Here is a 23,238-nt window from a genome sequence, read left to right on the forward strand (position 1 = left end):
TCTGGAGATACATATGAGCTGCAGCATTAGGAGGAAAGGCAAAGATGGCTCTATAGTACCTCTGCCTTTCACTTCCTTCTGAGGCTCTCAACTCTTAAACTAGAGACTATGTAGGCCACTGACAGATGGGGATGTGGTCATTTCAGCAACACATTTTCAGATTTTTGTATCACCTTGCACACACTGTATTTCCCTCACAAAATTCTTCACTGTTTTATCTGGTTTAGAGCTGCTTTACATCTCACTGGACCCAGCTTTAATAGATGGGAGTCAATCTAGGGGACTTTGTTCTAAGCAACTATGAAGGAGATAGATCATAAAGGAAGATTTACAAGCTAAGTTTAGTACCATGGGATCTTGAATTTACTGCTTCTAGAAGACTAAATGTCAAATGTTTTCAGCTGACAATCTTAAAATGTTTGACTCACTTTTTATCCTATAAACTCAGATTGAAAAGGCAAGGTTATGTATCTGTGTTTCATAAACATCTGAAATAGGTGTAGCTTCATTGCTGTCAATGAGGATAATCTGCTTGCATTGATACTGTAAGTTTGTTGACATACCATTTGCATGGACTTTAGAACTTGAAACAGCAGGGAAATCAGACATTTTTGTTTAGACTGCTTTTATTCCCTTCTATGCTCAAAGTAGAGTTATGGTTGCCCTAGATCATATTGCTCTCCATGTAACAGTGCATTAAATTCTTTTGGCTCATGCCCCTCAGTCACTTGGAGGGCTCTTGCAGAAGACAGAGAAATGGTACAGCCAAACATTCTTCTCTCATTCTTCTCAGGTTGCCACGCTCCTGGGAAGCACAGCCAGCCCTGTAGTTAGAAAGGTCAAGAGAAATGGAAGCTCTAACATGGTGCTGATTTTAATAGACTCTAGGAGACTGAACAAATGTACAGACAGTTAAGTTTGACTTTACTGGGCAAACTGAACAACTTTGGGAAAAAACCTAAACTTGGTAAGCACATGGGTAAGTATGTTGGGGCAAGGGAGTAGTGCTGCTTCTGCAGATATTTCACAGGCCTATTAAGAGGTCCTTGAAGGATTCAATAAGCATGAGGAGGACAAGGGAAATCTATTTGATACTGTGGTGCTAAAGCTCTAAACGAAACCCTGTATTTTTATCAGTAGGTTACTCTAGAAATATACCTTTCATGAGCAGCATGGCTAGAGGTTTTAGGAATTATAAGGAATTTTTAGAGATGTGTTCTACTGTCTTAAGTGGTGGAATCTTTTGAATAAATAAAATATTAATTCCTGGTGCTCCAATGGAGTCGGTGTAAATTCCACCCTCTTGCATGCAGAGCCATGGAACTGAGGAGATGATCAGAACAGATATTGGAGGTTTGGCCTGTGAGTGAGCAGTGTTGAAATACTCTATGTGGTATAACATAATGCACGTCATCCTCAGATCCCACACATGGGCTCTGTTTAGTGACTTCACCACAGCCTTGCGTAACACTGCCTCTTAAGTCCTAGGAGTATTTATTTTTATGATATCTTGCATAGAGAATGCATGAAATTTTTTCAATAGTTTTCATTAGCACATGGAACTGCCAAGATTGGATTCTAGGTTTGAACACCAACAGATGGATTTAATTTTTTCATTCAGATGAAACAACAAACTGTCATCATTTATTGTATGCTTGATTAATGTGCTTTGGTGTTGTCTTGATAACTTGAAGCAGTGGCTTTTCCTTTTATAATAACACATTTTGTAATATATTTCCTTTTTGTCTGAGATACAGACTTGGCTCTGGTCACTGCTGCAAATGACACAGTAAACTCAGCAGCACAGGAAGATCCCAATTCTGTTATCAGTAGCATGCCAATACTGAAACTCTGGAAAACAAAACAAGGTACTGAAAGACAGTGACAGAATTTAGTACAGAGTAAGTTATGATATATTAATTTCTTACAAGAAAAGTGCCAACATATAGGAATATAAACTAGGAATGTATTTTCTAAATCATTGCCTGAATATACAAAGGCACATGTTTACCTGAAAATCACCGCTGTCTATATAGAAAGGCAGAGCTTTGCAGAGGCCTAGAAAACCAAATCCTGGCCATTGCCATCAGACCATCCATATGTTGGAACAGCTCAAGTATTGCATGTTACCCAAATTGTTTGAATCTAGTGTTGGTTTTCATGGGCTTCATTCTTTTTTCAATGAATTATTTTAAAATGAGCAAAACCAGCTCAGCCATGCCCACCTTAAAGAGCATTCTACATTCAGGAGTTTGACACTATAATTTTGTTAGTTTTGCCAATTCCCTGGCAGCTGCCTCAGGCATTGGTTTTAAACCAGTTTTCTGGAAAAAGTAAGCCATATTCAGAGAAAAGAGGAAGATTTTGGTGATGTAAAGCTTTCTATGTTATATTTTTTTGCCAACACAGTCACAATAGAATAGAATGCAAGCACTTTGGTATTCTTAACCAACACAGGTATGCAGAGTAAAGCCAATACTGTCACCACACTCAGACATTTGTGAGGTTAAGAGGAAGTAATGTGATCCAACTGCCTCAAGTAGACTGAGGTGTGTTACGTGATGCTTCTGACAATGGAAGCTGTATCAAGTTGCTTCCTTGACTGCTGTAAACATGAAAAAAGAAAAAGACTGTAGCATTAATTCTGCTCAAAGGAAACCTGCAAACAGAAAAACTATACTGCATGTTTCAGCAGTACTATCACTAGAAAATGCAGTTTCAGGTCAGCTGAAATTCATGCTGCATTTGGCAAACTATTTAGTCATGAAACTAAAACCTCAAAAATAATTTTTGAAATAAATAAAACATTATGATGTTCTTGAAATACAGAATTTTAATTTAACATTAGGAAATTAATGAAGGCTGAGTTTCAGCTTGAACAAGCTTCTTTTGCTGGAATTCAAAGTATTGTTCTTCTGTAGAAAAGATAAAAGGATCCTTTTTTAAATCTAAAGGAGTTTGATTCTCTTCAGTTCATTAGTATCCATCTCCAAAGCAAATAATTTCAGGAATTGTACTAAAGCCCTTAGATTTCATGCCAGTTAAACTGGCTTATGGGCCCAGTTTCATAGATGGACACTTTATTCAGAGGCAGAAATTACTTTTACAATTAAGGGAAGCTCAGTGCACAGGATGAGAGAAGGAGCAGGATTCAGTCTGGGATATGTTGGTGGAGCACATTCTCTTCTGTTCACTCTTCTGTGGTATGTTTCTAAACATCCTATTGCAACACCAGTGGTCTGAGAAGTCAGCAGTAAAATCATGTGGCAACCGCACCAGTATTGCTAAAGTTAGACAAAAATTTCCACTTTCCATGAGGTGAAAATGCAGTCTGCTGTCTGTTTTGCATTAGAGAACTAGTTCCCACCTCTTACTCTGGAATTATTTGACTTTATTTCTGGCAGATAGGGGTGAAGAAATCACACCAATATGCGTAGTTTTATGTGATAAACGACTTTTTAAATTCCACAGCATCTCATTTCTTTTCTGAATCTGTAAAATGGCAGCTACGTGTTATCTTTCCCAACAAGCAAACAGGAAGAATCTGGTAGATTTTTCTTATAAACACTTCCTTTAAATGTTGTTATTACTAAGTTTGATTAGTCACAATTAACATTCTTAATGACAGCATTACAATTTTACTAAAATGGTGTCCTTCAAGACAAGGAAAAACAGTTTAGGAACTATGTTGAGTCCTTCAGTACCTTAGTAGGTGGCTTCATATTCTGTTATCAGTGGATCAGGAGTTTAACTGCCACATATTCTGATCTTAGTAAGAAAGCTTTCTTGTTGGAAATGTGTTGCAATCACCATTAACTTTTGTATCCCAGAATACTCTGAGACACAAGTTAATGGCACCTGGGAGTGTATTAATTGTGTTATAGTAACTTATGGGAAATTAATAGGAAGTTTCCCTCCCTCTCTTCTTCTTTTGGCACTTTTGAAGGTAAGGGTAGGTAGGATGGATTTTCAAATCACATTACATTTTGTACAAGTATGCTATAACTGTCATTTATGTAGACTGATATTTAGAGCATTCAGGCAAGTACTGAAACACAGTTCAAGGGCAAGGTAAGAACAGAACCTTGTATTACTCTGCAGTTGGGCCTGAAGAACACTATGTGGAAAACCAGATGGACTCAAAAATTGCAAGAAGCAGTAGCAAAGGATTTAAATCAGGTAAGATTACAAGTGCTTTGGGAGGTTGTGCTGTAGCTTCCAAGCTTCCAAGGCATCTCTTTTCAATCTCAATGTATCTTTACCCCATGCACTATCATGACCCTTTATCCAACCTTGGCTTGGATGACATTTCTGCTACCTTCCAGGAAAGGAATTGTTTTTTGCAGCAGCTCCCTCTCTTATTCATTTTGAGAAAAGGATTAAATACTCCCTCTGACCAAGCTTACAGGCATGCTAAAGTGAAGCCACTTCATGCTCCTGGCCAAACAAAGAACAAAAATACCCACAATAAGCAAAAGCAGATGGCTTCAGTGGCAGGAAATGAATGAGCCAGACTGCAGGTAAAATGGTTCTCAGAAGACATCGTGGAGGTTTGCACTGACAGGTTCTTTGTTATCTGGGGCCTCCCCACAGGAGGCCAGATGTCTCCTGTTGTGAGAGGAGATAGAGATGCTCTTCCTTTTCCTCCCCCTTTAACTTATGGCTGTTTAAGTTACTGCTAATGGAAGCAGAAGCCTGTTTTTCTCTCTTGGTCTCTGATGTTTTTGGAAACAGAAGAGATAGTGAAGGGGTATTCTGATATGAAAGAAAAGGCCCAGAACTGGCCTTTACCTCCCCATGACCCTCAATTTAAAGAACAGGGAGGTCAGTGCTGCTAATTGCACTTGAAAGGATTAACCACTTGATTGCTTTCATTTAGTGGAACAAATTTTTCTTTAGACTCAAAGCTGGGGAAATGTATCAGTGGTACTAAGATGCTTTCAGTGTCAGATGGATGACTTGGTTTGGCTTCTTATACCAACACCAAAATTAAATAGAGGATGTAAATATTTTTTTATATGAGAGAAAGGGCAACTACAACTGCTGCTCAGACAGGACAGATTTGCAGCAGAAGTGACAAAAATCTCCTTCCTGCCCCCATAAAAGGTTATCAGAGGAACAGCAACAGACTGTAAAGAATTACAGATATTAGGTGTGCCTCTGTCCGTTGGTGTAACAAATGACTCTTGCATTACACTGAGGTTGCACTGGAAGAAAAAGAATCTGAACCCAGTTCCTGGACACAGTATGTCAGATCTAAAATGCTTTCTGTACATTAATTTCATCTGAGAATGAAATGAAATTTAAAACTAATTTTCTTTTGGAAAAGGTTCTTAAATCCCATTGTTCAAATAAAGTGAGATACACAAAACTTAAATTTGGTAACAATTTTTCACCTTTTTTCCAAAAGTAACGAAGAACAGCTTATACAAGCTTTTATCTGACCTCTGCTTCTTAAATAAAAAACATGTTTTCAGGGAAATGTGTCTTGGAAGTAACTCCCCATCTCCCCCCAGATTTTTCTCTCTGGTTCTTGTAAAACATTAGGTCAGTGGGTTAATTTTATTTTTGTTTGTTTAAAGTGGGTGAAAGTTTCCTTCTCAAGCTATTATACTTGTGTGATTTAAAAAAAAACAACAACAATCTTTGTTTAAGAAATACAAGTACAGATGGAAATGTCAAAAGACTATCAAAATTCATACCAAAGGAAGTAACATGAATCATTTAAAAAAGGCAAAATAACCTCTCAATAGCAATAAGTACCAAATGAATAGGCAGTGTTGTTTCAATAGCACTGAGACACAACTGCTGATTGTTCTCATTGCTTGGCACATGAGCTCAATATATAGGTAGATAGAAAAATTATCTTTCTAATTCTTACTTCAAGCCTGTTTTTCCTGTGGTGCTGTTATAGTTCATGCACATTTCATAATTTCATAATACAACCAGCATTTTGTTCTGCAGATGGGGATATGTTTTTGTTGTCCACTGCAATACATTTTTATATGTGCTTGTACAGATAAGCACACCAATATGAGGTATGATGTAAGAGAGTGTATTTGTATTTTGTGTTTGAAACAATATTAATATTTCACCTTGAAATGCAGGGGTTTTTTCACTATTAAAAATGCAAGTTTCTTTTTTACAAACCAGCCATTTGAGCCTGTATGGACTGCTGTGTAAGTATAAAAACATTTTCTTGAAGTATTTTCCAAGACATTATTTCTATGTTCACCAAGGGTGTGTGAGTGACCTCCTAGAGAGTATGCTACAAATGATAACAAAAACTCTGATGTTTTGTTTAAAAAATAATCTATTGTAATTTTTCAGTCTGTCACTTTGACAAGATATATTTTATCTTAAGTAACGCATTTCTAAGAATATCCAGAAATACTTATCCATCTTATATTGTACCTTTAATAATATTTTTTTCTACCTTAGGAATATAATTATCAATGTACGATCTAAAATATATTCATATAACTCTGCTGAAAGGTCAAGTCTGTTCCCTCTGCCGGCACTGGCTGTGCTGGTGTAGCTTGGCAAAACTGCATTCACACCTGATGACTCTGACAGCAGCACTACAACCATGACAAAACTCCCATCAGCACAAAGTCTTGCTGAGACTGTTCTAATCTGCCCCTTTACTGCAAAAGGAAAAGCAGAGCAGATTCACAGCCTGCCTAGTTTAACGAAGCCTTGTCAGAAATACTGTGGTCAGAACCAATATTTGTGGTGCCTACAATATGCCATAGTGACATTTGTTAGGTTAGTGCTCCCTCAAATAATGGTAATATATAACAGTAATAAACACTTAACTAAATTTGTTTGAAGAAGTCTAAAATTACCCAAGAATTTGAGAATAATCCTAATATAAGAGTACATGAATGGTACTACAGAAATCATACATTGTAATAGTGTTTAAAGAGACCACATTTTAATTACTAGAAGAATTTTCCAGAATTAATAATGAAAATATATAATTCATTTTCAATTAATATGCTCTTTCATTCTCTATTGCTGCCACTCACCCCAGCAAGCAAACACCATCTGCTCACTCAGTAAGCCTTTGATGCCACGAAGGCAAAATCTGTATTGCTGTGTAAACCACAAAGAAACCATCTGACAGAAGTATTAGTAACAATGGAAAAGCCAGCATGCTAATTCCTTCTTACAGTTAAGAGATCACTCCTTACAGCAAGAGGGGTCAGGTCCTCCACTCCCATCTCAGGAAATGTGCTCATCACAGTGAGCACATCAGGCCTGTAGGTTGAAGTACAGCAATATTTAGGAAAACGTAACTGTTTTCAAGTAAGTAACTCTAATAAGACTGCTCATGTGAGCAGTTCTACAACCTCAAGCATGCAGGAGGAGGTCTGCAGCTCACTTCTGGACATTATTTACAGGACAGTCTATTGCCAAAAAAAAAAACAACCTAGTTATGTTTGTGCAGGTTATTATTACAAAAAAAAGTAGTGTCATGCACCGACAGACAGCTTACTTTTTTCCTGCACAACACTTGGCATCTTTAATCAATGTATACATAAATGAAAAGAAAAAAAGCAGATTATCATATTGTCCTTTGTAGCTCTCTTTCAAAATTTCCTGATGATAGTCCACAAGGAAATAATAAATTGCTTCTATTGTGGAAAGGTATGTATCTGGTGTTCCCTTCTGATGACGCCAAAAGCAAGTTTTCCTTGTCTTCAACTCAATTTGCAGTAACCCTGTCAAGAAAAAAAGATGACCTAGATTAGACAATCTGAATTGGTGGCCAGAATGTCAAACAAGACTTTAGCGCCAAGACTTTAGTTTTGTTTTCTGATTTTGCTGCTAGCCTGCTCAGTGCCTGCATGAAAATAATTTCTCTTCCTGTACCTACACTTTTGATCTTTAAAACTGAGGCAATAATTTTATCCCCCTTTTTGGATCACTTTGGAATTTGATGAGGTGCTGTAATTCCTAGGTTACAATCTTCAAATCTGCAGTTAATTACAAGTTATCCTTTCATTCAAACAGCCACACAGCCCTCAGTAAACTGCAGAGTCGCTTCACATGGCAAGAGTGGAATCCACACCTACCAAGACTCACCAATGTTCAGAAAATTATTATTTCATCTTTTGCAAAGTTAATACTTTTCAAGTGTAAAACAGAATCCCTTAGACTGTTAGTGTTGCTGAAGTGAGGACTATTTACAAGAGCCAGTTTGTAATTGTAATTGCACTTATGCTTGTAAAGTAACTGAAATGTCACTGAAATTACTAAGGAGTAAGTATGACAGCATCTTGCAATTAACTTTATTAGATACTAAAAGCATTCCCACTTAAGATGAAAGAGGGAATTTGGTGTCTGTATGGCACAAAAAAAAATCTTTTATCTACTTTAGTCTCTGTAACTATTCTATTATTCAGATGGATTTTAAACAGGATGGGCACTTGGATCATGAAGAACATGGTACACACCTGTCAACAATATCAGAAGCAGATTGTAAAGTTATCTTTTTCTATCACAATCTGATACTCTGTCTCATGGGACAGTTTAATACAGGTAACAGCACAAAAACCAGTATGGTCTAAGAACTGCTTGGAAGTTATGGACAGGGAAGTTTCAGAAAGGTCCAAATTCAGGCTAGAGCCTAGCACTTGTAACTGTACACTTCTAGCCTACAAACTGTGTTTAATTCTTTTCAGTGTAATTGCAAGAGGGATTTAGTTGTTTGCTTTGCAGTTAGTAAAGTATGGTATCCTGCATTGTAGAAGAAATCTCAATTACAGCATTAAAAAAATCCAAACCTGAACAGGAGAGTCTGTCCCTGAATTTCCATGTTATTATTGACATGTCAGAACCAAAACCTCAAAACAGCACACACAGTCTAATTATTACCTCTAATAATCCTACACATGTGAAACTTAAAATAGCAGGAGGAAACTGCATCAAGCTTGTTGCCCCCAAGAGTCTTCACCACCTGAATTCTCAGGCCTAACCAAAATGAAAACTTCCATCAAATCCACAGTGCTTTCACCCTAAAAACAGTGAAGAAAATCTCAAGGACGATTCCTCCAGCATCAACTCCCACGTAGTTGTGGTTTGAACACAAACAAAAGTTCACTGAAGGCAAGACCATGGACACTACTGAGCTTACCACAAGTGCAGTATCAGTTACTTTCAAACAAAAGACTTTAGGACTCATCATAAAAAAAAACAAAAAACCAAAACCAGAGGGGGTTAAGGATAAAAGTTTACTGAGCACTTTTCATCTGTACTGGATCTGTATTCAGCCAAAGGCAATGTTTGCTTACAAATACTCACCGTTCACATGAAACCCCACAATGCTAATGAATAAGCTAATAAAATATTTGGCTGATACAAAGCAGTTACAACTTACAGGGAAAAAAAACCAAAGCAATCAGTTTCTTTAACAGTCATGGTGATGCTGCCAATAAGCTCCATCACTCATGTCAGAAAGTCATCATTAACATTAAATTCACCTGTTTGTTTTCCGGTCTAGAGATCACTTTTAATGAAGTAATCAATCCTAGACAATACCAACTCTCATGTATTTCTTGTCTTTAACTGATTTAGTTTTGTTTTCTAAAGATATATTAACACTTCTCCAAGATATAGAACTAATTTTGTTCAAGTTCTCCCAGCTTATTTTAAGATCGATGTACTCATTTGCTTTCTCTTGCAGCACAATTTACTAGATTTACTGTCTATATGAATATAAACTTACAAAACACAAGGCTTTTCTTTATGTTTTCTTGGCTTCATTAATGTTTTCCTTCAATATTTCTTGTAACTTAATCCTAATAAGTATGGCAATTACTTTTTATTTGGAATTATGAACACTCCTTTTTTAGCTTTAACATATGATGGATATTTTGTTGGATGATGACTTCATTTGCAATTGAACTGAAAAATGAAAACAGTTCTCTATTTTTCATGTATGTACAACATAAAAATGTCATCAGTTTATGCCTAAGGAAACTCTGCCCCATTCATCTTGGAAGTGAAAACTGCAATCTCTAAAAGGGGTATTAATGCAATTTATGTTCTTTATGACAGGCACTAAGGAAAGCAATACATGCACAGGCTGTGCACACTGTTACACCCAATGTGTGGATGGGTAAAATTCTCCCATACTAGAAACTGACTTGCATGACACTATTAAACCTCACAGCAATCCTGAAAGGTGCTCAGGAACCCAGGGAGCTGCAAAACAGCTGGAAAACAGCTGGAACCGAGATGTACTAGAAAGGAAAGAGTAGTACATCAAATCAGCATTCTCATGGGGAAACTGGAAACCATTCAAGAGCTCCAAAGTAACACCAATTAAGTCTTTTTGACAAATATATGCATAGGCTTCCATGGAAATTTTCAGTTCCCCTGGCAGCCTCGTGTTTTCCTTGAATTTGTCCTCTTAAAGTAAGTTTCAAATGCCTTACATTAATGAATAACATGCAATTCCTCTAATCTTTACAGTAATACTTCATTGTGGCTGATAGAGTAGGATTTTAATTGCCCAATACATCATACTAATGTAGGATTCTTTAATAAGCTGACTAGACAAGGCAACATCCATCTTCTATGCAAGAAAGTCTGTTAAATTCCTTGTAGGATCCAGTAGTAGTGTATATGTGTGTGTATACATATATATATGTAATGTGTATATATATATATATGTGTATATTGCATATAAACTTGACAACCTGCCTCCCAGCTAAGTGCACTTTTTGCACTAATGAAAGTATTTTCTAACTCCTATTCATCTCAAAAGAAATGGAATGCTATTGCTAAATTGTTTTGTCTTTTGTGGTTTTAATTAGAATGCTTAAATGTAAACTTCTTGTAAAGAACCTAAGACAAAAACTTTTTGCAGAATTACCAATTTCTGCTCTCAGAGTTGGAAGGGTGTGGAGGGCAAGCAGCCATTCCTTTTTTGTCTGGAGTAGTGAGATCATGGAAATGTCCATTAACAATTTGAGGAGAAAGAGAACCCAAGGCATGACAAACCTGTGCTGAACCTCCTAAATCCCTTATTTATCTTCTTGGGGCCTGTCTGCCACAAACTTGTACACAAATGGTCCCATGGGTCTCTGGAAAGCAGGCAGCCACCTGCAAAAAAATCTTCCTGGCTTCCCCTTCAGAGGCCTTTCTAACTACTGTTCTACTGTCTAACATGACAGCTTCCATTCTCTGAGACTGAGGAAATTCGCTCCAACAGAGAAGTGAGACAAATAAATGTAAATGCTTTCTTAGTACTAGTATTATCTTTTTGCAAAATAAATTATATGCCATGAAAAGTAATGGAGTCTTTGGCTCAGGAAGTATTTTACAGCCCTGGAAGAGGCTGCTGAATCCTTCATACACAGAGATAGGGGTACATACAAGCTTACATTGTGCTCAGGTCTGTTATAGACATATGTCCCTTAATCATTTATGCAGCAATAATGTCACAGTATCAACTTGTATTTTTTTACCTTGAAGTCGTTCATCAGTTATTATCTTGTTAGTTTGATTCCAGGTACTGTCAATAAATATTATTTTCTTCAGTCTAGTGTCTTCACTCCTGCTGCTTGAGATGCATTCATTTGGATTTTTTTCTTCTTCAGGTTCTATTTTTGCTTGTTTAGGAAGGGGCTCTCTGAAACAGTCATCATCACTAGAACACACACTTTTCTTGGTGTACTTTTGGAGATGGAAAGCAATATCTTTAACTGAAACTGAATTTGGGCCAGGAAATATAAGTGCTATCTGAATGAAGAAAACAAAGAGATCTGAGTGTCAATAAAATCTAACAGAACAACAGGAATTGTTATATTAAAGATCAGAAATTTTCTAACCTGTCTGTAAACATTTAAGTCAGGACAAGATGAAATAGTGTCTCTTAAAAATATTCTATTGTCCAAAGCATTAAATGCACATTAAAAATATGTTAATGAATTGAGATTCTTAACAGAGATTTTTAATTAATGTTACTTCCATGCCTCTACTACCAACTCTAACACTTCTGTATAAAAAGATTTTTCAGCCAAGACAATGGTGTCAGCCCTGAGGAAGTTCAAATGTCACTTGTCACTGCAGTGTATGGGGCAGGAGGGCCAAAAAGGATAGCTTACCATTTAAATGAACATACACATCCACGTTCATAACTCACTTTTTTTGTGCTCTATGCTATGATAGACAAGACTTGAATTTTAGTTGTTTTCCTTTGTCATAGTGAATGTTAAAAATTTTAAGGAGGTTGTGAAAAGGTATGTATCTGGTTGCAGCTGCTAAATATGAGCACAACATTCAACTGCTGTTTAACTTGCTCCAAGTTGAATACTTTAAATATAGGCAAAATATTTCTTCAGATACACAGTAAATCCAGTTCTCCATTATGTGAGGAGATGAACACAGAAAATTCAAGGTGGTTAAATAGTGCTGCGGTCTTTCTCAGCTTTGGAGAAAAGGTTACAGTCCATAACTGTGTGTTTGCAGAGCTAATCTTTGAGAGAGCACAGGATGGACTGCACTAATGGAACAGTGGTTTCCTCCCTGCAGGGCACTACCACTGCAGGAGGGAGCTGCACCTCCCCAGCACAGAGCCTGGCCATCTCTAGAGAATCTCTTACTTCGTGTCTCTTCTCTTCATACTCTGGAATGCAGGGGTATTTATAAATTGTAACATCATCAGGTGCCAGGAGCTTAGCGTGCACAGCCGTGCTTTTGCCGTCTGTTTCGTTTGGGTGTTTAATAATGTCAATCTTCAAAGGTAACTAGAGTAAAAGGAGAAAAAAGCAGTGTTCATCATCATATTTACAAACATCTATTAGAAACTTACAAGAACTTATTAGAACTTACTTAGAAACTTATTAGAATTTACAAGAACTTATCTATTAGGAACAAACAAGAACTTACTCAAAACTTGGAAGAAATTCCTATGGATGTGTAATTAAAATGTATGTGATGATTTTTTTATAGGTTTAGAACTAAACTAGAGACAAGTTAGAAGAAGCACCTACCTACATTCAATTCATGCAAATAGCTAAGTAAGCAGTGATGCACTTTGGAATGCTGCCAATCTACAGAAATAGAATCAATAAGGTAAGCTGGATGTGCTCTTAATTTGAGCAATATAATGGTTCTATCTCTATTAGGTACTCACCCAACTGTGAAAATTATTATTTCAATGAAAATATACCTAAGTTTACTAAGTCAAATTTCAAAATTACTTCTAAAGTATTTTTATGATGCTTTCAAACGCCACTGTCTTCAAAACGCATCTTAGATCCTAAATGATATTGCAAAATGTCTCAGTCCTCTCTGACAGTTTCCCCAAGTAAGTCAGCTGAAAGGCATTTCACTACTTATATTTTAACAGTGTTATCTGAATTATAGAACCATGACATATAGGAATGTCTTTTAGGTCACATTTTATGTAAAATTCTCCCTTGGTTTTGGACAAATTTTTTGTTCCCAATATAACATTTTCTGGCCAGAGTTATTAGAAACTGAAGAATGTGCAAGAGCACCATAAAGAAACTTTCCACAACTAAGTGGAAACACAGTTGCATGAGAAGCTGAGTGACTTCAGCCTATATTCTCATCTAGAAGACACATAAATGTTTATGTGAGGATTGGAACATTTTCAGTGTTTGTACATGTAATTCCTCAAGTAAGAACAGTAATTTTATCTAACTGTAGTTTATTCATACTTATAGCTGTGTTCAAAATGAATGTCTGTAAAGAATGAGTCAGAAAAGAAATGACTGCAGACACTATTCTCTGTCCACAGTAACTAAAACCCCAAAGATATTATAAAAAATTATTAAGAAATACTAACCTTCACAGTTGGAATTTCTTTGGTAGGGACAGTTTCAACAGGAACAAAGCATGTATAACAATAGAACATCCTTGAACTATTGCATCGGGGGCATTTTGATCTCCCACTCTTTTTTGCCTTTTCCAGTACTTCCTGGGATGCTAACTGTAATTGTTGAAGTGGATTATCTTGAATAGATGATGGACTCTGCAGTAGGCTTTCCAAACACTCAGTATTTCTTTTTGCTCCTTGAGCATTTCCTTCATTTAAAAGTGTAGATGAATTTAAAGACATGGTTAGCTGAAACAGACAAAATGTTGTTAAATAAAAAGCCAATTACTATGAACTAATCTACTGGAAAATATTCAGCATTATCCCATTTAAGAACAGGTTTCCTACAACAGAAAGAATAATAAAATCATCTGATTCAAGAGATTTGCATGAGATAAACTGGAAAGAACTCGAGATCTGCATCCTTAATGCAGAGATGCACATTCACTATCCCACTCATGTAAGTCCTGCAGAAGTCTATTATTTCTCTGTTGTTAAGATTTGTGCCTAGAAGTTTATGAAAACACTGTAAGCAGTGTTTACCTGGATAAGCAATCCCATTTGTCTCCAATATGACTACTGACAAGGAATTATATGCCTACAGGATAGAAATTTGTAAGACAAAAGTTAATTGTGCTAATTTAGATCTTTATCCTAAAATTTATTGCGTGTGGGCCAACCAAATAACCTGAATGAAATTCCTGTTGGATAGAACTTTGTGAAATAAAAGAAATTTTCCAGGAGAAGAGCTTGAGGCTGAACAGTAACAGCTAGAAAAGGGCTTTGGTGCCCCATGTTCCAGATACTAAGTGCTGACCCAGTCTAGACTTCCACAAGTTTGTGTTTTTTTAGTACTATTGATGGATTTTTGTCAGGCTTTCCTCAGGATAGCTGTTGTCTCACCCTCTACAGCTGGCACAGAATTTTCACCATGTAGCAAGGCATGAGAAACATGACCATGTGTCCACCCCGGGGCAGACAGAATTAGTGCTGCTGTGCTGTCACAGCCCCCTCTCACTGCTCTCTCAGCCCCACAGCAGCCCCAGCCAGGAGCCTGCCCAGCCTGCAGTAGTTATAAACTGCCTTTGGCACTTTGTGCTGCATCACATGCAATGAAAGAAGTTCTTCTCAGGATTTACTTTCAGCTAATTTAGGTTTACTTTTTCATGTCAAGGATCACACTTATGAAATCGTGTAGCAAAGTCATGTTTAACAAAAACAAACAAACAGTAAGTCCTGAAATGTAATCCAAAATGAAGCGTTTAAATAAAATCAAGTGTAATGTAATTGGAAAGTAACAAAACTAAAAAACTAAGCTAAGTTTCCTACACCAAATTAAAATCAATTCCAGAAAAAATTGTTATTTTCTGGTAAAATTAAATACTCATGCATGCTATGATACCTTCCCCTCTGCCTCTGCCATGGTCTAACTTTTGAAAGGGTCAGAGAAGTCCACTCAAATAAATACAAAATCTAATATGCATACGAATTTTCTAGTGCAATTTGCTTTCAAGTTTCTCTGAGATAAAGCCAGTATAGTTTACATCTCAGAGCAACCTGTGCTATTATCAAGTTTCCTCAAGAAGCAGAGGGCGAGAGGCCCTGGAATTGGACATGCATTCCCAGCCTGCAAACTGACTCTCTTCAGTGGAATGTCTTACACTCTGTGCCGCTCAACGGTGACACCCTGGAGCACTTTTGTTATCGATGCTGACAAGGGATACGCTGTGGCCTCAAACTAATAGCTGTGCCCAGGCTGCAGCACTTTACATACAGTACAGTACACTTCAGAAAATGACAGACTAGAACTTTGAGATCCAAATCTCATTTCAGAGAGATATTTTTAAGACTGAACAACAACTCCATCTGCACCTCATCTCTAAACCCCTGGTAAATCGCTGCCTGTGGGTGGTACCCTCCACACTCCAGCCGCCATTCTAGGACAACTCAGCAGGTCGGCGGTGCACCTCGGGGGGCCGTGTACAGCTCAGGGGTGCCACAGCCCCGGCCATGCCGCTGCTCGCTGCTATCAGCCCGGCGGGGTGAGCGCAGGCCGCCTCGGAGCGCAGGTTCTGCGGGCGGACAGCGCAGGGCGCTGGGCGGGCACAGCCCTGGGCCGCTGTCTCTGCCCCGGTAACAGCGCGGTTCTACCGCTCGGTGTCTGAGCGGCCCCGTCCCGCCGCCGCAGCGGCACCGCGGCCCCCGTGGGCGCAAAGCCGCTTCCCACCGCGGGCCGCCCGAGCCCGCCCCGCGAACGGCGCGGCCCCTCGGCGCTCCCGAGCCGCGCTGCCTCCTCTCTCCTGCCGCCACCGCCGCGCCGGGACTGGAGCTCCTCAGCCGCTCCTCGCCCGGCTCCAGCGCCCCCGCACCGCCCGCTCCTCACCCGCCGCCCGGCGCGACTCCCGCGCGGCCCTCGCAGGCCCCGGAACGAAAGTGCCGGGCTCGGCCGCCGCGGGGAGGCGGGGAACGGAAACAGCCCGGGGCTGAGCGCGGCTCCCGCGGGCCGCCTCTGCCTGAGGGGGCTGCGGTGCTCTGGGCGCCTCACGCCCCGCTTGGGCTGTTCCGTGCTTTGGGTCACAGATTCTGGGCAGAAAGCACTTCCAGCTCCCTGGGCAGGGGGGAGAACCCCGCCGTTCCCAGCTGGGCCCGCGCCAGGTGTTTCCTGCCTGCGTCCCTGCCCAGCGCTGCCCTCTCCGTGAGGCGGCGCCGCCTGGGTGTGAGGCTGCGGCTTTGACTCCCATCAGAACTCCAGGAAAGATAGATCAGAATTTTTTTTTTTTTAAACTCTGTATTTTTCGCGTCACCCAGTAGAATCCTTAGAGCATATTTATTGGCTGGAGGAATTGTGCTGCCACATTCCTCTGCTTGTTTTGAATCTCTCTCTAAAGGGAATATGGGATCTCTTCTGTGGGATTCCTTGGCCTGGTTGAGGATGCTGCTCCATTGTAGCATTTACCCAATATTCAGCCTTTAGGGTGAATTTCGGTAATCTGCAATCTTCACAGAGCTTCCAGCTTGTAAACAAATTACTGAATACGAGAGAATAGTGGCAGAATTGTCACTTTTTCTTCAGTGTGCACTTTAGAAGTGCGTGAATAATAATACTGTAATATTGTGGAGGTAGTGAGATGGAGATGGAAGTTCTGTCTTTGTGATCCCGTGCCTTTACGTATCTTTCACATATTTAGTATGTTTCTTAGCATCTAAGGATATGAAGTAGTATTTTGTGTATTAGAAGAACAAAACCCTATAAATGAGAATTTATAAACTGAGAATTGAGTTTGAGTGTAGGTTGTATTTCCAAGACCCTTGGGCACTGCAAAAGGGCTTTGTAGAAATGGCACACCTTTAAGAGAGCAGCCTCTCTGCTGTTAACCTTTTTTTTTCTTGCACCTATACCATAGAGGAAAATGCCTTTGTGCTGTACAGCAATTTTTTGTGGTTGGAACGTTGCTTGAGTCAAGATCCTGAATCAAGCTTTGTTTAAAAGATTTGATCAGGCCATGCCATTACTAACATAAGAGAAATCCTGAACCCTGAGGCAGAAGGTTCTGATGAGGATGAAAAGTTGGTTCTGATCTTACCTTTCTCTCTTTTCTTACACTCGTAGTACTGCTAGGGAAATATTTGACTATAGATGCCTTTCTGGTTTGTTGAAGAATTCGGTACAATGTGGTTACCAGTGAATTGTCAGAATGACATTCTTTTTGGAAGAAGCAGGACATTCCTTTTGACCTGCCTACATTATTTGCAAGTATTAATTCACTCAAATCTTTAAAACCAGAAAATTTGCTCTTTTGAGCTTTGAACCAGAACTTTTTCCCCATTGGAACAAAGAAACAAAAAATGCTTGAAAAGATATGGAGCATTTCATTATGAAATTATTTTTTTTAAATAGTAGATATCTAGGAGGAGGAACCTGACATGAAAATGGAAACACTTACATTTAGGATAATATCAGAACAAAGTATTGAATTTTTTACATTTTAAAGTTGGTTTTACTTAACCATTTTACCCTGAAATTGCAGCATCACAGAATGAGCCTGTGTGTGTTAATAGTTTCAGTGCAGTCAATAACAATTCATTGATTTGCTTTTTTAAAGAAATAATTTGCCTTTCTGCCCTGCTGTTACAATAGAGCATGTCAATGTCCTTCAGCAATACCTTCAGCTTAAAAACACACTGATAACTCTGTTTTAATGCTTGCTGAGTATTTTCAGTGAAGTGATCAATTTGATGATTAAGTTCAAACAACTACCTTTGGTTCCAACAATTTGCTCAAATATTTAAGCTGCTAGTTTAAATTCTTTGCTAGATCAAGGATCAGTTTCCTCTGTGCTTCCAAGGCTGTTCTCAACAGATGGAAGGCATTACTGGCCTTTCCGAGAACTTAAATTGCACATGATTTTATTTGTCTCTTTAGAAACATAATGACCCTTTTTTCTTGAGTTATCTCCTTCTCTAACTAAAAAGTTATAGTCTTTTTAATTACTCTGTGTCTGCTGTAATGGGCCTCCCTGGTCTATTTCTGTTTTTCTGGCTCTTTGAGGTGATGTAATCCTCTCTGAATGCAGAACATGAGAGAGGAGGAAAGCACAGTCTGCATTGCAGTGTTGCCAGAATTAGAGATTCTTAGATGTAAAATGCATTTATACTTGTATTGCAATTCTTTATGCAAAATAAAGTTCACAGATTACTTAATTTAAGAATTACATTTCTATAATTTCCAGAACAAGCTGTTTTTACAATGTACTGGTTGCAGAAGGAGTGGCTGAGTTGTATCTCTGTTGATGAGCTTTACTTTTTGCTGGGTAAGTTACAAAAGGTTTATTCCTTTAGTGTTGTATGTAAATATCTGTATGAACATCAGACCACACTCAGACTTGGAGAAGACAATAAACACACGTCACTGAGGCACAGAAATGTGCTCAAAAGGTGTTCTCATGCCAGTGTGGCCCTGTGGATCTAGAGGAGCATCTCCCTGCCCTTGAACAGAGCACCCAGCAGGCATTGGCCCAGCTAAGTGTTTACAGCTTTCCCTCACTCTGTCAGTGTGAAGTGTCAAGTTCATCATTTGAAAAAACCTAATAAACTAAAGCCCCAGTTCTGCCTGGGTTTTAGGAGCATTTTGTTTAGGCCTAAACAAGGTGCAGGCAAAAGTCTAGGCAAGCCTGTTCTCCACAGTGTTAATAAAGGCAAGATGAGCCTAAAATGGCAACTTTTAAGCCTTCCAATCCTTCCAGGGGGCCTGTGCAGTGTGTTAAGTTTTGTGTGTTGACACATTTAGGTGTAGATCCAGATATATGTAAGGTCGTTGCCTGCTTGGAGCTTTTAATCAATTAAATCATCAATCCAGCCCCTACTTCTTGCTAAACCTGGCTGAATTTTAAAGACATTGTTACTGAGAAAGTTACTACAGAGGGAGCTCTGACTGAGACATGTGAGATGTGGAGAGCAAAGGAGCATTAAATAATTTTAATTCTTTTTATGGATAAGACAAGAAAAATCAAATTTTCTTTTTTTTTCCCCCCTTGGATACAGAAATAGAATAACATCTATCTCTGTATGTTTTTTAGGAGGTAAAAAACCCAGCTTGAAAAACTACTTTGGTTTCTTTGTATTTATAAGAGTATCTTATAGTCACCTAAAGTAGCTGTTTTACACCTTTGTTCCTTATCTGAAATATATTCACACTTTGTAGTGTGCATTCTCTTAGCTGAAAATGCTGTTTATTTCATGTGTGAAATAGATTAATTATGAAATAAGTATTTATAAATTTTTCAGGTTCCCAGATACATTGCTGAGAAGTCAAATGGTAGAAATGTAGAGGTGAGTTTCTTTAGCTTGCATGTAAAAAAGTACACAGCATTCTGTCTTATGAATATGGTTTGACATGGAAATCAGACAAATACCTCAGTTTTTGTAAGATTACATGAATTCAGATACATTGGGTAATGGAAATTCCAAATACTGTGTAAATATGAGGACTGGTCACCATAAAAAGTGTAAATTCTGGGGTTTTTTACTCATCTTCAATGGGAATTAATACAGCAGGTGTGACTGGATGCCTTACTAATTTTGTATCAAACTAATTTTGTATCAAAGAACGTTTTTGTGGTTTAAACTTTAAATGTTTAGACTTTTAGTCTCGTGTTTACTGAAAACTGAAAAGAAAAATCAGTAACAGGCTGAGAGACTTGCAGGTATCTGGCAAATGCAAATCAGTCCCTGTGTTTTGACAGCCTGATGTTGAGATACCTAAAGAAGCTGCTTTTGTTTCTCTCAGTAAAAGTTAAACATTCCCCCTGCAAGTTTTTCCCTTCAGTACTTCTGCAAGCTGAAAGAAGTTCCTATGTGCCTGTGGATCATGTTTCAAATTAAAATCCTTGTACTTTTTACCTTTGTCCAGTTATGATTTGCTTTGTGGTTTTAGGAGTTTTAAATCCCTGCATTCATTGTACTGAATATTTTTTTGTTGTTTTGATAGAAAATTGTTCTCGAAGTCTGTTTCTCTCAAAATAATCTATTGCAGTGCTTCAGGATTCTTTGTGGTCATGGTTTCTCCAGAAGTTTAACATGTAAAGTAATTTTAAGTGTTGTTATGGCTTTTATTATCAAACAAAAAAATCTGCATATCCCACAAGTACAAAAATGTGTTTTACTCATGCAGCTCAACTGCATCAACTGTAGGTCCAAGTTACCTTTTCATGTAACTTTGGGAAGCTGTAGTTGAGCGTATGGAGAATTAGTTTAGTTGGCAGGTTTTTATCATGAAGCTTAAAATAAACTTTTAGATGAAATTGACTGTTTATTTTACTTTGCTTACTTTGTGCAATGGTCCTAAAATTTATAAAAGGTATGAGTTTGGAATATTTAGGTTAAGAGCATAAATCAAAATTGTGTGGGTTCTGTTACCTCAGATGGTCACTATGTTCTTTATTAAGAAGAGGAGGAAAATATTCCTGTGGCAGGAGGCTGTGATTATGTGCACTGGCTTTGGTTCAGTACCTCACTTAGATTCTGTCTTAATTGTTGGCTGATAAACTTAACATATGCTTCAGATAATTCATGTTTTTCAGTGCTGTTCTGAATCAGGAAATACTTCAATATACTCAGAAGCGATTAAACACTTAGAAGTTGTTAAAATGTTTGGAAGAAGGATGTGTTGGAGTAAGAGAGGGCAATAATTTAGGGATATGTGTTTTGGTGCTGTTCCTTTGTGTTGGCAGTGCCTCACCTCAGATAACTGTGAGTTTGACAGTGTTGTGCATCAATATTTGCACACAGCCATATCTGAATTTATGTAGGTATCTTTGCCCTGATTTTTTCCCCTTTGAAGCTTAACCAAGAGCACTTGTTTGACAGAATGGCAGATTTTGTGGCACATTTTCTTCCTGTTCTCAGGCATGCTAAGGATGCTTTTTCTCAGGTAAGAGTGCCGGTAGCATTTTCAGTGATACATGGGTAGCTGCTGCATTTTGGCACATAAAAGCATTAATGTGACACATAAACCAATGTACCTGTATCCAGATTGGCAGCTTTTGGCTCCAGAGGACAGCTGGAAGCACTTGCATGTAAGTACCTGAGAGAGAGAGCAACCAGGACTGGTGATGAAAAGCTGGAAATTATCATGGGCGGTCATTAAAGGGAATTTTTTTGGCTTATATAATATATGAATAGTAAAATGGAATTATTAAATGATGTGCTTTTTAAAAGCTTTTTTTTTTTCTCTAACAGAAGTTCATTACAGTTGTGACAGTTCACTTCAGTATTTTCACATTAATTAAAAAATTACAATATGAAATTTTTTTTGTAGACTTTTTGGATATGGTGTTATTTTGTCAGGTGTATCCTGATTGGTTGTCACAAGTCATTGTGTTGCTTTTTGGGCAGTATTTCCTGAATCTATTAAATATTTTGATGTTGACTTCCAGGAGGGATTGGTAGATTTAGTTTTTCAGTGGGTATCAGGTACTGGTAGTTTTTTCCTTTTCCTGAGGCATATTTTGTCCAGAGTACCAGCTGTGCATTTCAGTGAGATTCTGTTGCTTTATTGTCTGTTGCCTTATGTGTGTAATGCCATACATGTATATATGCATAGAAAATGCAGTACTAGAAATACTGATGTCAAAGCTGGCTTTTTCTGCTCAGTAATAATAATGATGATGACTTCTTAATACTGGTTGTAGGTGTATAAATATGAATAAATATTTTAAAACAGTATCCTGGAATGGAATCTGAACTAACTATCCATGGCATCATTTCTCATTAAGAAAAACAACACTGGATCAAACATCTCAAAATGTTTTTTGCAAAAGCAACTGTTTGTTGGTGGCCTTGAAAGAATCTCTCTATAAAAAAGAGCCACTTTTTAGAAATATTCTTACAGAATTCAGACAATACCTGCCCTAGAAATTTCTATTGGAAGTAGTATTACATTACCATTAAAGGAAGTAGTATTATATTACCATTAAATACCTGGATGTTTTGACAGTAAAAGTTTATGATTTTTAGATTACATATGTCATTTGATATCCATTCCAAAACTTAGATTTAGAGCAGATTTCTATCTTTAGTGCTCATTTATTTAGATTTCATGACAATGTGGATTTCATTATCTTATATGTTGAAACTGATTGACAAATGCAAAAGAAATATGTTTTTGAAGTAAATGTAAAATATAGAAATATTTTCTCAAAACCTTTCTCTGTGTCAGTCACTGTGCGTTGGGCAGAATTCTCTTTTTAGTTATAGACAGAGAAAATTATATGTAGAAAAAGATCACCCTGAAAAATTTAATTTAGAGAAAGTTTATATACATCAAAGTTATATATGCTCCAAACTCCTAAAGGGCCTTTAACTTGGAAGAGCTGGGTGAGCCCACAGCGTTCTCTGTAATGTGTTACCACTATAAACAGATAATGGATGGATTTAAGTGAAATTTAGTCAGAGCAGAAAAAATCCCAGAGCTCTGGGAGACCACTGCTATGGCACAGAGTCTGTGTCTGCATGAAACTTGGTGTGGGAGCTGTGTAAAATCTGAGTGGAATGAAGACTGAAAACCACTGAATAAAGTAAATTAAGTATTGCTGCGAGAGTAATTCACAACCTCAACAAAACATATGCAAATGTATTAAATTACCAGAACTGGAACAACCACAAAGTAAGGACATTCACCCATGTGCAAACCCAAGCAGGAGCAGAAGGGAGATAGCATAAACTGTTCTGGTTGACTTTAGGTATATGAATGTAATTGTTTTAGTTAACAGGCTTGGATCTCATGCCTAAAGTTGACAGTGGCATAAAAACTTGCACATTGGAGACAGGAAATAAAGCAATTTTAATTTCATTTGGGGATATTCATAGGGTGGTTTTCAAAA

At 37.9% G+C, this 23,238-nt stretch overlaps 1 protein-coding gene across 2 annotated transcripts; it reads right to left on the reverse strand.

The window, feature by feature from the left end:
- Positions 1–623: 623 nt before the first annotated feature.
- On the reverse strand, positions 624–16,299 carry DTWD1 (DTW domain containing 1). Of its 2 annotated transcripts, XM_059482579.1 has the most exons (7): positions 16,242–16,299; positions 13,829–14,107; positions 12,618–12,761; positions 11,481–11,754; positions 7,502–7,727; positions 7,176–7,263; positions 624–824 (listed from the first exon to the last, which is right to left on the reverse strand). In XM_059482579.1, exons 2-7 carry the CDS (start codon positions 14,099–14,101, stop codon positions 654–656), a joined length of 1,176 nt encoding a protein of 391 aa, XP_059338562.1. In that variant the 5' UTR covers positions 14,102–14,107; positions 16,242–16,299; the 3' UTR covers positions 624–653. The 2 variants fall into 2 exon arrangements, with proteins under 2 accessions (XP_059338562.1, XP_059338563.1); XM_059482580.1 differs by lacking the exon at positions 16,242–16,299 and having other exon boundaries at positions 632–824; positions 7,197–7,263; positions 13,829–14,750.
- Between the last annotated feature and the right edge of the window lie 6,939 nt (positions 16,300–23,238).

The sequence above is a fragment of the Ammospiza nelsoni genome, chromosome 14, assembly GCF_027579445.1.
Source record: "Ammospiza nelsoni isolate bAmmNel1 chromosome 14, bAmmNel1.pri, whole genome shotgun sequence".
Lineage (NCBI taxonomy): Eukaryota > Metazoa > Chordata > Aves > Passeriformes > Passerellidae > Ammospiza > Ammospiza nelsoni.